The sequence below is a fragment of the Ixodes scapularis genome, unplaced genomic scaffold (assembly GCF_016920785.2).
Source record: "Ixodes scapularis isolate PalLabHiFi unplaced genomic scaffold, ASM1692078v2 PGA_scaffold4__175_contigs__length_147842914, whole genome shotgun sequence".
Taxonomy (NCBI): Eukaryota; Metazoa; Arthropoda; class Arachnida; order Ixodida; family Ixodidae; genus Ixodes; species Ixodes scapularis.
In genome coordinates, this window is record NW_024609879.1 from 101,426,069 (window position 1) to 101,441,324 (window position 15,256).

Genomic DNA, 15,256 nt, shown 5'->3' on the forward strand with positions numbered 1-15,256 from the left:
GGGGGGGGGGGGGAGCCCATGGTAACCGGGCCCCGCCTCCCCCCCTGCCCGAAACAAAATCCTGGCTACGTGCCAGTTCTAGTTAATCTAAAAAAGTCAAATCATCCTCCGACAGAACCTTAGGTTGTATAAAAAAGCATCACGGCCATTTTGTTCCGTGTTCTGAAGGAGTGGTTTATGCGATAACCCTCTCATGCGGTAAACAGTATGTCGGGCAATCCGGGAGTGTCTGAATGACCGGTTACAAGAACATCATTCCATAAACAGAGCAATCTCAGGTAACCTAGGCATCCATTGCCGGGACTGCGGGTGCTCAGCACACTTGAGAAACTGCACTGTCATTGCCAGAAGTGGTAATCAGCTGACATGAGCTAGGTTATCGAAGCTGAAACAATAGTCATGTTGTACAAGCAATGCGTCAGTGCCCCATCCTTAGCTTTATCAAAGAAAAAATTGCTTTATCTCGAGATAACATCAAAATACCAATAGTGATGGGTAATTTTCGTTTATTTTTTATGTTTATTTCTTAATTTTATTCTTATTTCTAAGTTTAAATTTTTGTATTTAAAATTTTTTATTAATATTTAAAAATTTTAAAACGTATTAATTTTTATATTAATTTTTTCTTTTATTTTTATTTGTAATTTATTTATTTATTTATGTTTATGGGCTATTTGGTTTCTGTGTTTAAAACGTTTAAAATCTCTTTAACGGCGAAGGAGAAGAAGGTGACGATTTGAGGAAGGAGAAATATATCACTGAGTTGTTAGTCAGCGCTGTGAGTCTTTCTTTCTTGTGTGCCTGTGAGTGTGACTGTATAACCGCGCTCTTCCATCCAAGTAATACAAAACACGCACCCCCCCCCCCCCCCAAGAAAAAAAAATAAAAGAAGGTCCTTTTACCACTTTTAGCGCTACCTCCGCTGGCAAAGCAGGAGGGAAATGAGGTTTCTTTGAATAAACTTTGACACAAAAGATCATTCACGATGAGGACAAAAGCTACTTTTCGAAGATCAGCCTAAAATCCTCTTTGTTCACATAGTTCCTCTTTGTTCACATGTGCCGAAGTTCGTACAAAGAAGCTGGAAGTGGGGAGAAGGTACGTGGAGAGGGGAGCTTGTTCGGAATTTCTTTACCTGCAACAGGCTTATATTTCTTGGAAGATACTTTTTAGATAAAAGGAAATGTTATACAACGTTTAGTATCGGTATCCCAGATCTAAGAAACGTTGACAATTGGGGAATTTTGAGATAAAAATAAAAAATAAAAATAAACGAATTTGTTATAAAAAAGAACTAGCTATATTCAAAGTTTACTGGAGTCTACATTAATATGCTTCTTCACAAGACTTTTGCGAAGCGTTGTGAGAGTCACAGGTGCAGCAGCGTGGCTTTAGAAACGTATTTCATGGCCACAATGTCTGAGAAGACTCAGAATTTTGTGGAGCTACGTTGCGTAAAACTTGAGGGATAGAGTATACCGCATTTTAACATCCACGTAAGTAAAACAAAAACTTGATTTATCACAATTTGTTTAAATTTAGTTTCAGCGCCAGTATAGACGGTATCAAACGCTGAATCAAAATATGCGGGTTAAGTACTTGGGCGTGCGTTTACGTACCACGTAATTTAAGAACAAGAAACCAATAATCGCCCATATGTGCCTTCCTTTTTGAGATGAGTCCAAACTAGCTAAAGAAAATGTCGTTATAAAGCACTATCAACTATTGCTATCAACCCGTTTAGCGTCTTAAAAACCTTTCACAATCAGAAACTTACCTCAAGTACAGGGGATGAACTCATCAATTCCAAGATTTTATTAAACACGAAACACATATCATCTCTCTTCCTGTCTGACATTTTCCCTGAATTCCTTGCTTCTGGTTACATTCCCCTTGACCATAAAATCTCCCGTGTTATCCCTGTTCACAAGTCCGGGGATCAAAATTCACCTCTTAATTATCGCCCCATATCGCTCATTAGTACCCCATCCAAAATTATTGAACACATCATATTTTCAAACGTCATAAAATATATTGAGTCCAATAACCTTCTCAACGTTAATCCACATGGATTTAGGAAAGGACTATCATGTGAAACGCAACTCTTAGAATTCGTACATAACATTCACTCTAACCTTGAACATAAAAAAACATGTCGATGCCCTCTTCCTTGACTTTGCAAAAGCCTTCGATAGGGTACCTCATAATCGTCTTTTGACCAAACTTCATTATTTTAAAATTGATCCCCTTATCATGGCCTGGATATCGAAATTTCTTTCTGGTCGCTCTCAATACACCGTCGCAAATAACTCGGAGTCATCTCGAACTAACGTAACATCAGGCGTCCCTCAAGGAAGCGTACACGGACTTACTTCTTTTTCTAATCTACATTAATGATCTCCCTCTCTGTGTCTCTTCCATCATCCGCCTTTTTACAGATGACTGCGGAATTTATCGCACAATCACGAATACTGACGATCATTCATCCCTGCAAACCGACTTATCATCAATTGCTCATTGGTGTGACACGTGGAAGACGCCGTTGAACTTTGATAAATGCAAAGTGCTGACCTGTTCTCGTATTTGTCACTATCTTCTTACACCCACAATATTAACGACACTGTGCTCAGTAGTGCTTTAACCTACAAATATCTTGGTCTTCATATAACAAGCGATTTAACATGGGCCACTCATATTAATCACATAATCGCTAAGGCAAATAGCACACTGGGTTTTCTACGAAGGAACTTAAAACTCGCCCCCCTAAAGTGAAACAGATCGCATACCTAAATTTAGTCCGCCCCAAGCTAAAGTACGCTGCATCCGTATGGTCCCCGTGGTAAAGCTACCTTAAACGAGAACTAGAATGTGTGCAAAACAGAGGTTTAAGATTGATTTATTCTGATTATTCTTTTTACACTAGTGTTTCTGGTTTGCGAGAGCGAGCGAATCTTTCTGAGCCCGCTTTAAGAAGGAAGATATCTCGATTGACGCAGTTTTTCAAGATCTACCACCACAACCCTACGCTTAGGAAAATTTTACTCCCACGTCCCATTTCGTTTTCCCCAAGACTAGACAACAGCTGTAAAATAGAGCCTATATTTGCCTCCACCACCTCCTACGCCAATTCTTTTCTTCCTTTGACAATTTAGAATGGAATGCTTTACCTGATAACATAGTTACAACTAATAATATGGACGTATTTAAAAAGCTACTAGGTGAACATTTAGATCCCTGTGCAAACAATGCTGAGTCTTAACATGTTAATATCGTGCCCTTCATTTACTTATTTTTTTGTGTTTATTTGTATTTTTATTGCTGCTCACGGATTTGTATTACTATGTTCTATATTGAAATGTTCAGCTTGTCATTCATTGTGTTGCTGCTCACGAGCTTGTATATCTGTTTTTCCATTGAAACTTTTAGTGTCCCCTATCTTTTGTAATGCCCTGTAACGGGGCCTTCAATGTATTATGAAATAAATAAATAATAGATAGCTACCGGACAAAGTGAATCGATAATCTTTTAAAGAGGGAACGAAGCGCAAAGCAACCAGCAGCTTTACAAACCTGCCAATTCAACCCATATGAAACAGACCAAATGATTTTGGTATATGCAAATTCAAATTTTAATAAAAATATTAACAAATGCAGTCTTCTTAACTATCGATTTACCCAAATACGCCTTTTTAAACATACAGGAAGCTACAAAAAAGAAAGAAAGAAAAACGCTGGAAAAGCCAGTTTTATATTGCTTCTAAAATCGAATTAAATAACCCCACCGTCTGAATTGATTTTCTGGTGTCTTTTAGTTTAACTTAAATTTATGCAACTGCCGTGCGGAATAAATATGTGGTTCATCATTTTTTTTTAAGAAAACGGGGACAGACATGGTCCAGACATTTTTATCATTTCAAATTGTTGCTTCAATTGTGTTCGAAATTCTCATAAAATACTCTGCATCTATATATAATAAAGCCTCGTTATTTTCTACAAAACAAACGAGAAATATATCTATGACAATTGTTATCCAGTTTGTAAAACCTTTTAATGCATATGCGTCATTACTGGTTACAATAAACGGCACAGGTAGTTTCACCGATCCAAAAAGTACAAAACGAGAGTGTTGGTAACAGTAATTAAACATGAGGAAGGTACATAGAAAGGGGGGACGGACAACGCAGTCTTCGTTGTCCGTCCCCCATTTCTATGTATCTTCCTCATGTTTAATTACCGTTATCAAGACGCTCGTTTTGTACTTAATTCGTTCACGTGAGCTTTCATGTCTTGTCCCAAGCAACCGACCTCGGAGTTTGATCCTGATGAATTCTTGAAAGTATTCATTGTCCGCCCCCCCCCCCCTTTTTTTTGTGTATCTTCCTTATGTTTAATTACCAAAAGGTACCATTGCGAATGTTTATATAAAACAGAGAAAATAAACATAGGGACGGGCAGAACAGTACCTCTTTCGAAAGAGGTGCTGTTCTGTCCGTCCCTATGTTTATTCTTTCTGTTTTATTTAACTTCACCAATGCGCTCACTTTTGAACTAAGTATAAATGTTTATACATTGGTCCTTAGGATATACAACGCGATTTCGCGCAAATGAGACGACTCTGAAGGTGTTGTACACAACGTATAAAACGAAGTGTAGTGCGCTATGGTGCCTCGGAAACGTGCCCAACTGATTCGTTTGTCAAGTCTTTATTTGGATCAATCGAGTTAGAGATGGTGACGTCACACCTGCGAAATGCTACGGATCGCAGCGATCCTGGTGGTGGCGTAGCAAAGGATGCGGATACGGTAGACGCCCGTTCTTTTGCGTCTCGCTTTGTAACTGACCGCTCAACGGAAATTCCATCCGCCGGGAGTTGGGACGCTGCGACGACAGCGATTTCTACGTCTGTTTCTTTTCTTCGCCGGCGCTTTTACAACCGACCACCAGCGTGCTGACAGCCGGTAACAATCACCGGTGACCCTTGCGACGCCATTTAGGACGCTAAACAGACCAATCGGAGACGCGTAGAAAAAAAAACAAAAAAAAAAAAACAAAAAAAAACAACAAGAAAACATTTTCTGCTAACAGAGCTGAAAGAAAAAACATGTTGATCTTTTGCTACAAACCGAGCACCGCGGCGGAGTGAGATCGGACGCAGCATTAAATTGTGATCGTCTGTCTTTCACGTTGGAAGCTACTGAAAACCCGGGCTTCGTTTGCTAATTTCAAGTTGTTCTGCTACCCTACAAAAGCTGACACCGACCGGTGAATGAAGGAGAACCGATGTCTGCCAGGTCAGAGGCCGCGAGATCTCTCTCAATATTTGTATGTTCGTGAGACGTCTTTACCAAAACACTATCCGATTGTGAACTCGGGAACGGGTGATCAAAAATGTCTCATTGGCTGATTACGCGTAAGCTGCGGCGCCCTCTCTTTCACAATAACACTAATCGGACCCCAGGCACTGTAACAATAGTGCCGCCTGCGTGTAGCTGGCGCGAGCGTGGATATATATATATGGCATCAAACAACGGTTTGAATTAAATCTACTTGACGTATCTTCACCAAAAAAACTTATGAGTTGTTTACAAACAAACTGAAGCAGAATCAGGTTCTATTAGAATATTGTAATTTATATTAAAAACACCTAAAATTGTTGTAATCATTAGCAACATAATTTATCAACAGCGATGCTACTATCTAAAGCACAATATTCTCGTACTAAAATATCGCATTTCAGATTTCAAAAAAAAAAAAAAAAAGCCTAAAATTGACTTCACCATCAGCGAGACAGTTTATCAACAACGACGCATCGTTCATTTTCTTGTTGTTGAGATACGTAATCAAACTTTAGAGCTTTTTTCTTGGTAGGTTCACATTTCTAAACTGAAATCAATTTAAAACCGAATTAGATTTAACTCATCATCAATGAGATGCAATGTATTTACACCTTAAGTAACTAAATATTTTTTAAATGTATGCCAATTTAAAAAAAAAAAACATATTTAACGATAACATAGTTGAATGTCTAGACTCTAGAGCAAATCGTAAATCACGTCACTTGCACTTTCTAGTGTTATGTTGAAACATACAAGAATTTACATTCTTTAAACAACATGAATATGCCACGTGTGGACACGACCCCAAATGTACCATGTAGTCATGAGATATATTAGATTTACTAGGAACGTAACCCAGTTACTTCTTGTGGTTAGCTGTAACGGTGACAAGACACACTTGAAAGCATGTTCACTGCTTGACACTCTTAGCGCGAACACAACATGAACGCTTCTTCGCATTTTCCTTCGAAAGGGCATATGCGGGCATCAAATTTTACCGCATAGGTTAGTGCCCCAAATGACTACTTTCTATCATACTATGGTTGGTGACGGGTTAAGTGTTCAGGGGTAGCTCCTCCCACCTCTTTCCATTCTAACAGAACGAACGGTGGAGAGGAGGCGACCTCCTCTCCAGTGTTCGCTCTTCTATATAGTAGCTTTTATTACAGCCCTTTGATTCTTGAAGAAAAGCAAATACGGGAATCGCTTGTTTGCACTAACATTGTCGCACCCTTTACGGGACTTTGTCATTTGTTACATTGCAGCTCGAGTAACAAAGCCCATAACTTGATTACTTTTAAGAGTAATCTTTCAGCTTTGTATACCGTCTAAGTCAACGCATAATTGAGATTTTTATCTGTATAATAACAGATAGCGTATGTCTACCTTCGGGTCTTATTCCTGCCTGAAACAGCAGGTTTTCGATAGTAGGAACGCATTTTACATTTCCACAAATACACATTGAGTCAAACGAAGATGAGCGCAGTGCCTTACCTGTTAAACCAATCGTCTGTGTACCTGGGGTAGGGGAAGGGGTCGTTGCTACTGAAGTCGTAACTGGCCTTGGCATTCTGAAAATAAGGTGATGCAACATGCAGTGATTGACACGGCTCTACGCTATTGACGGTATCTCAAAATGAATATGCCCAGTCGCGGTTATTTACTCTAAAATGCTTCTAGAGATTCCAAAGGAACACGATAGTGACGTAACAGTACGTAAAGAAATTCCGTATATGGCCACATACTGTATACAGTATATAGTATATACAGTGTATGGCCATATATGGCTACATACTGTATAATATATGGCTATACAGGGTATTATTATAGGCTTCAAAAATGTTTTTTTAAAAACCCGTAGAAAGCTGCACTACTCTGGTCAGGTAAGTTGCACGGTCAGGGGAATGTAATGTTGTCATAAAATCGTCACAATAAGTGGAATAAGTGGAATAATTAACTAAAATTTGTTATTACAGTTTTAATGAGGGAAATAGACATGTGGTTTCTAATAAAAACTTGCTAAGCATCATCAAAACCCACAATATGAGTATTTTAAAAACATTATGAGACGCGTGGCATGCGCAGTGCTACGCTAAAGTTAACACTCGTGCAAGGCTGTTGGCACGAAAGCGTGGACGATAAAAGGCGGAAATAACCGCGCGGGCGCTGTTTTCGCGCCACATGGTGTATAGCACCGTATTTTCCGGTCTATAATCAGCTCCCAGCGTTAAGTCTGCCGGAGCCAATTCAGGCAAAGAAGAAAAAGAAAAGTGTTTGCCAAATAGTCAACACCCGATGTATATTCCACAGGGGCCGATTTCATTAAAAAGAATCCTTTAGATAGTCCACACCTAGTGCATAGTCCGCATACACTACATTATTACACAAAACACGTATTGACAAATATTTTATAGGTATAGTACTTTATTAGCGCACAATTTGACGCCATAGAGATTGTGACTCAGTGCGTGCGACGAAGAAAAAGTGCGGCTCTCACCACCAGTTTAACCGGGAATAGCCTCGAAGTTATGAAAAGTAGAAAGGTATAAACGACTGAAAAACAAATCATGTCTAGTCCGCCCCTGTGAATTGTCCGCACAATGTATAATACACGATTTTGTAAAAAAACAAAAAAAAACAAAAACATAACGTGTATAGTCGCACGCGTAGATAGTCCGCATAGCCTAAACATTCAACTTTTAAACATTTATAGTCCGCGAACATGTAGAGTCCCGGTAAGCACGGCCCCTGATTGCACGAGTGGTGCCATGAGCGCACCGCCGCGCATTTTCCACATGCCCCAAATTTCTATTAAATTTACCTATTTAGAAGTTTTCGATGACGCTCAGCAATTGCTGTTCGTTTGAAGCCATATCTATTTTGACGACTAAATTGTTAATTACCAATTTTAGTTCATTTTTACAATTATTGAGATGATTATTTTTGTATGGTATTCTCCCTTGGTCCTATAACTCACCTGCACAGACCGTATTAGTGTAGTTTTTAAGAAATCTGTAAACTCTTCAACAAAGAAAAGTTAAAAGCGCGGAATGGAACACGGAAGAAACGAGAAACACGTACAAGGACAGGCGCCACTTACAACTGAATTTATTCAGTTCCAGCTCTTAACCTGTTAAATGACATGAACCAACTATACCCAACCGTATTTTTATTGTATTATATATATATAAAAGAAAAGATAAACAACCTGGATGGGATCTTACTGGCGCAATTCATGATATTGCCATATCTGACATTTCTGTACGGGAGGTTATCTCAAACCTTTCCCCGTGCTTCCCTTTCCTAGTTTACCCGCTTACAATATGCTCTAGCCATCTGAAAACACCAGCAATACTTCGTGTAACCTTAAGGGGACGCTAAACCACCTTCTGCGATAGCCTATTTGTGGTCATAGCTCAATCTATGGGCTCTAAAAAAAATTCAAATTTGAGGGTTTTACGTGCCAAACCAACGACGGGCATCTGGCACGCCCCAGCGGAGGACTGAGGATTAATTTGGACCACCTGGGGATCTTTTGACGTGCAACCGAAAGCTCGGTTACACGGCGCCTTCTCCGCAATAAGCCTAGTCAGATTGCGGACACCTCGGTCGGGATTCGAACCCGCCACCTGGGGTTCCGTAGGCCGTTAATTAACTCTCGCCTCGGAGCCACCGAGACGGCTCAATCTATGGGCTCTAAGCACCCTAAAAGTAAAGTCCAAACATTACTTTCATGCATGGCCAATTTATCTATTCAAATCCGTATCAAAAAATCAATTTCCTCGGAACAATCGTAGACACCAGAGGGCGCGGTCGTACGAGGAGGGGCACGGGTAGGGGCTTTAGCAAAGGTCTGCCGCTGACGCCATCTAGTGTCGATATTTTGATATTCTTTTCAATAAAGAAATTGGTCGCGCACAAACCTGGTTTCTTAGGATGCTTAGAACTCATTGATTAAGTTATAACCATTAAAAAAAAAACTATCGCAGCAAGGGGTTTAGTGACTCTTCAGGACTGGACGCTACGAGCGGATGGCACCAATCTGACATCGTTTAAAGCACACCTCATGAGTCTTCGTCATATATTTTTTAGTGTTCTATCTCCGCTGAATCAATCATAAACAAAACAAGCCAAGTGACATGCACTTTTGACACTGCTTGATTGGTTTCGTTAACTCGTAGCGTCGGCTGCGTCTGGACTTAAGCTGGAACGAAATATACAAAATGTAATCTAAAGCTTCTAATGCACTTCACACGGCCTGCAAAAATCGGTTTCTGAACGTAACGCGCTGAGATTTACTACAAAGGTGAAACCGCATGGGATGAAAATATCAACCAACAAAAAAAACTTACCTTTTTTTAAAAAAATAATCCTTTTTCGGGTTATTTGCCGCGGCATTCGCAGACGACGCGATGACCGGGCTCGCCTAGTTAAACCTGCCGTTGACAGATGTCGGAAGCGTTGAGCGCGCCGGCGCCGAACTTAGCAGAGGAGCTTCGGAAACTTCGCTGTGCCGGAGCGCGTCTTTGCTGGCGCGATCGACACTTCCGGCACCTGTCGGCAGCAGATTCAACTAAGCGAGACCGGTCATGGCCTCCGAGCTACCGAAGCGCGCGCGCGAAGAAGTGTTCGCGCGCTTCGGGATCTCGGAGGCCATGGACCGGTCATGACGTCGTCTGCGAATGCGACGACAGATAGCCCGAAACAGTTTTTTTTTCTTTTTTTTTTCTTTTTTGAACAAGGTAAGCTCATTCGCTGATATCTTCACCCCGTCCTTCCACCGCATGGTAGCACCTCTGTAGTAAATATCAGCACAATACACTGAGAAACCGAAGTTACCGACGAGCCGCATAAAGTACGTAAGAAACGTTAGTTTACATCATGTAGACAGAAAGCTGTAGTGCTGAATTTGACAACGCCACCTACCGAGGGCAGGCGTGGGGCATACATTGGGCACAACGGCTACGTCGGCGTTTGACCGGAACTTGTGTGTAATAAGTCAGAATGCGAGTCAGAGCCAAAGGCTGACATAGAACTCGCGTTGTCCAATAAATGTCCCCGCGCAGGCCCTCAGTAGGTGACGTCGAATATTCACCACTACGGCCTTATATCTAGGTTACGTTGTCTCTGGCCCCGTATCGGTGGAGGGGAGGAATCGCGCAAAATTGTGACGTGACTGACAACCAGTGACGTCACAGCATCTTATCGGTGACGTAACGAAATGAGAAGAAAACCGCCGGACGACTCTTTCGAACGTCCAGCTTCCAGCACACGCTCGGTGCTTCCCGTCGTGCTTTAGCTCCAGGTGCACGCTCAAAGCTCGCAAGACTCCCACGTGTTAGCGAAAGCAGGGATTAGTACAACTGAGATCTCCCTGCCGTTGTTATCCTATCAGGGGCTAAGTGGCATGCATAGCTTTTCGCCTTTGAAATGTACTTTGCTAATGCTATGTGAAAATGTAGGAGTCATTTTTCTTTGTGGGTGATTACAGGTAAAAAAACACACTACACTTTAAAAGGTATTGGCAGCGGAAAGGAACTGAGAGCGCCTTGCAATGGCATCTCAAGAATAAAAGAAGAGAGTCGGCGCATTTTCAGAAAGTGCAGACAATCTCGCTCGAAAATGAAGAACCTATTCTAGTATTTATCGGCAAAGGCTCGGACAAAATTTTCTGATAGTTCATTTAGACGCCAGTCTCCTGAAAACCTTCCGATTGCAGACGATCTGGGCTTCTGCACTTTCCCTGCTATACACCCACGCTGGATCTGGCATCCTGTCGCTGTGGTGGCACTACTATCGGCACGGCGCATGGGCAAACGCTTTATCTCTCACAAATCTGGTTTTCGCTCAAGCGCAATGGCCACACTTGGTGGGGGGAAAGCAGGTGCAAAGGCGGAGACGTTTACAGACGGTCAACGCTTTTGCCACCTCGTAGCAAGTCGTATTGCAAACGTGGCATATAAACCACGTGACCACGTAACCCCGATCAAGCCGCTGGAAACTCTTTGTAATACAGCTTTGGTGCTAGTCAGCACCAGAGCCGTATTTGTAGAGAGTTTGGCCATTCGTTGGGAAGTATAGGAGACAAATGAGGAGGCGCCATTGGCCAAAAGCGGGCTGGGAGTGTTCCAGGGCGTCTTCAAAAATTCTAATGTGGCCAACCAGAAGCCGTGAATAACACCCTGGTGGTGGTCGCGAGAAACAGATTTAATAAGTGCGTCAGAGTAACTCTCGATGACTGAAAGTATGGTGCACGTGATGTTTCAATCACGGTCATCCAAAATCATGGTGAAAGAGTGCGACTCTAAGGAACGATTGACATAATCCGTGCGCCAGGCCCCGAGGGCCGGGAAGCTGCCGTCCGAGCGGTCTCACACTGTCCGAGCAAAACATTATTGAGCGGCACATTCGTTTCTGACATCTTTCTGCATGACCATGATCGAAACGTCACGTGCACCCTATTTTCAACCATGAAGAGGTACTGCCTTTCACTCTTACCCGCTTATTAAAACCATATACCAACATATACTTACGATTAAAACAGTTTCTCGCTACCACCGCTGTGCGATTCTTTTCGGCTTCTGGTTGGCCAAGAGAGCATGTCAAGCCCTCTTTCTGCGTCTGGTGCACGCCTTGGCTCTGCCCGCACTTCTCATTGACCAAGCTCTCTCTATACACGTCTCTGGCCAGCACGCTCAACGCCTCCGACATCTGTCGGCGGCAGATACAACTAGGCGAGCCCGGTCAGGACGTCGTTTGCGAATGCCGCGGCAGAAAGCCCGACACAGGTGTTTCTTTTTCTTTTTTTGAACAAGGTACGTTCGTCCGCTGATATTTTCTCTCCAAGCTTCCACTACTTAGTCACACTTCTGTAGAAACGGATTCTTGCGAACCATTAAAGTGGGTTCAAAGCGTTAGTGGACATGCTGTAGTTACATGTTTCTTGAAGGTAAACGTTCGTCAGCCCTCTGCCGAACGTTTACCTTACTTTTTTCTGTAACGAAGTAGCAACTTAGTTACTTTTGAGAGGAGAAACGAGCAACATATTTTCGGTACATAATAATGAAGTAACAAGTAACTGTATTTGCTTACTTTTGGAGAGGAACGGGTAGAATACAAGTTAACCTATTTGGCTTTATCCCAGCTCGCGTCTGTAACTTTCAAGGCAAAAAGAAGAAAAGAAAGAAAAACTGCAAGCAAGAAGAAATAAAAAACTGCCCGTGAATGTCTTAAAAAGCTAGGCATTATTAACAGCCCAAAATATTTAAACCGGCTTGTGCTTAAAAAAAAAAAAAAAAAAAAAAAAAAACGGCACGTTATGAGGAACGAGAAAGTAACTCGTTAATTTTGAGCTGATGTAACGTAAACTTTTTTCTAATTTCTGTAAGGAGTAACGTACTTAATTACGTTTTGATCGAGTAACAAGTAACGGTATTTACGTACTGTTCTTAGTAACGCCTACATATGTCTGTACGAGAAGCCTAGCTACGTAACATCCCCTTTCTCAGCTATCTCGACGGCAGCGTGCTCGCCCCTGAGCTAGGCCAGTAGGGACAACCCCGACACAGCGGACCTGCACAAAGCCGGCTAAACGATCCCGACAACGGCACGCGGCAGTTCCTTCATCGCGTCCCTCGGTGACAGATTGAGCGAGGCGCGGGGCCGCAGATTTCGGACCCTTGTCTAAGCACTGTTGCCAGGTGGGCGCTTAAGAGCTTGTTTCCCGCTAATGGAGTTCCACGCGCGACGCTCACAGGAGCTAATTAATCCTCGAACCCACTAGCCAGACAACGAGGCGTGATCGTCGCCCTTTCCCTCTACCTCCGCTTTTCCTTTCTTCTCAGTCTTGCAATTAACAACCTCAGCGCGCGGAAGCACGGTGAAAGCAGGGGGCGCCATCTAGCGTAACAGCGAGAAACAGTAACGAGACGCGGGAGAAGGCGGAGATCGATGATGCGCACGGTGGTTAAGAGAGGGCGGCATAGGGAAAGGGGTCACTCACGTAATTGTCCCGAAGGTCCGGGTGCATGTAGTCAACCCCTGGAGAATGGGAAGCAAGAAAAGGAACAACTGAGGGCGTAGTTTGTTGTTCTTATGCGCGACGGGACACGCTTGACGACACTGATATCGCTAGAATCAAATGGCTTTTTAAGGCTTGCGCTTTTTTATTGAACTGAGCGCGTTTAGCTTCGGATACAAGATGAACTTATATTTATTGTTTTAAAGTTTTGCTTGTTAGCGAATAATGATTTTTTTTGTATTTATGCACAAAAGTCGGAACATTCTAATGCATTTCCGTTTACTATAAATTTCACAATAGTTTAGTATCGTTTGGTGCACCCTTTTGATAGAGTTAGGTCATTTGAAACCTAAGTCTATTAAGAAAAATAATAATAAACAAATTCAGAGTTCTGTATGAAAGCTAGCGTATTGAGAAATAGAAAATCCGGAAACAATTAGAAACTTTTTTAATCTGACTTGCCCTCTCCAATTACATGTTATTAAAATCATGTCTCTTTTTTTCTTGTTTTACGTTACGCATACATTTAATGCGCCCCAATAGCTTATACACTGTAGCAATAGACGTAACTGACTATCGTAAGAGTTACATAAACAATTTATTCTTCACGTTGCAACGAATCGCCTAGGATGAACCGATTCGCTACGAATCGATGTCTTCTCAGATTCATATATATAATATTTCCCCGTTTTACATCGAGGAGGAGCAACTAAAAATAATTGCTTTTCGAACGTATAATTTCTTGAGATCTGCTTCTTAACGGTGATACACATAGTTATACATACATTATGTTACTTTGAATACATTTTTTTTGACACATATACATACGTATGTATGTATGAATGGATTCATGCATGCATGCATCCATTCATACATACATACATACATACATATGTACATCCTTCAAGAAAATCTATAGAAAGTAATACAATGGTTTTCGGCGACAAGGCTAAAAGCAATAGATGTCTAGCGAGGAAATGGACTCGTTTAACTACGGCAATTCATGACAATACATGTAGGAGGTATTCGAATACACTGTAAAACAAAATGCATACAACAGCAAAACCGAAGAGAGTTCAAAGTCATAGTTTACAAATATTAAAGTTAAGACCCAAAATACCAACTTTTTTTTCAATTTGAACAAAAACACTGTTGCGCATATTTTCTCGGCACGTAAAATACCTTTAATGTTTTTTTCTGCTAGAATAACATATATATATATATATATATATATATATATATATATATATATATATATATAATTACTTGTTCATTTATCTGAAAACTTTATCTCTGGCACCTCAAAACAATATCCGGTCTACGAATGGGATTGTGAGTTTTTCTACGCACTTCCTTGTTATTTCATATGATTTGCTCTTAACTTCTAACCCCAAGCTCAGTAAGGAACATTGAGCTTACCGTCGTCCATGATGGCTGTCGTAACATTCTTTCCCGTGAATCCCTGCGCCCAAGCTGCCTCCACGTTCAGGTCCAACCTCGGCTTGCCTCCGTTCTGTCCCACGTTTTTCTGAAAAAGAGAATGCAAGCAAAAACATTGACGTGTGCATAAAAAAAAAAAAATACTTTCCAAGAAGAACACAATCTATTCCGCTCATTTTCAATAGACAAGGCGCCTACAGCGCCGAATCCTCCCCTAGCGGTGGGGACACCCCCCCGTCCGCGAGAACGCATGCGCATCGCGCTATGCTGCGCCGAAGAAGAGGGCTGCCGCCGACGCACTGAGATACCGGATTTCCCAAGACGGCAGAGACGTCTGTCTCCGCTGTCTCGAAGACTTTCCACGACGATAGATGGCGGCAGGCCCCCCCCCCCCCCCCCCCCCCCCCCCCTTCCAAATTAAAAAGGGAAAAGGCTGCGCGCGTCCAGATGTTCCGACTAGG

At 41.9% G+C, this 15,256-nt stretch overlaps 1 protein-coding gene across 1 annotated transcript in view; it reads right to left on the reverse strand.

The window, feature by feature from the left end:
* The window catches only part of LOC8034786 (neuroendocrine convertase 2), a 182,824-nt gene that overhangs the window by 27,186 nt on the left and 140,382 nt on the right, over positions 1 to 15,256 (reverse strand). Inside the window, exons 4-6 of the mRNA XM_040206566.3 lie at positions 14,775 to 14,883; positions 13,338 to 13,375; positions 6,830 to 6,906 (exon numbers count right to left, since the gene is read on the reverse strand). Of these exons, the coding sequence (XP_040062500.1) occupies positions 6,830 to 6,906; positions 13,338 to 13,375; positions 14,775 to 14,883 (224 nt within the window). The remainder of the gene's footprint in view (positions 1 to 6,829; positions 6,907 to 13,337; positions 13,376 to 14,774; positions 14,884 to 15,256) is intronic.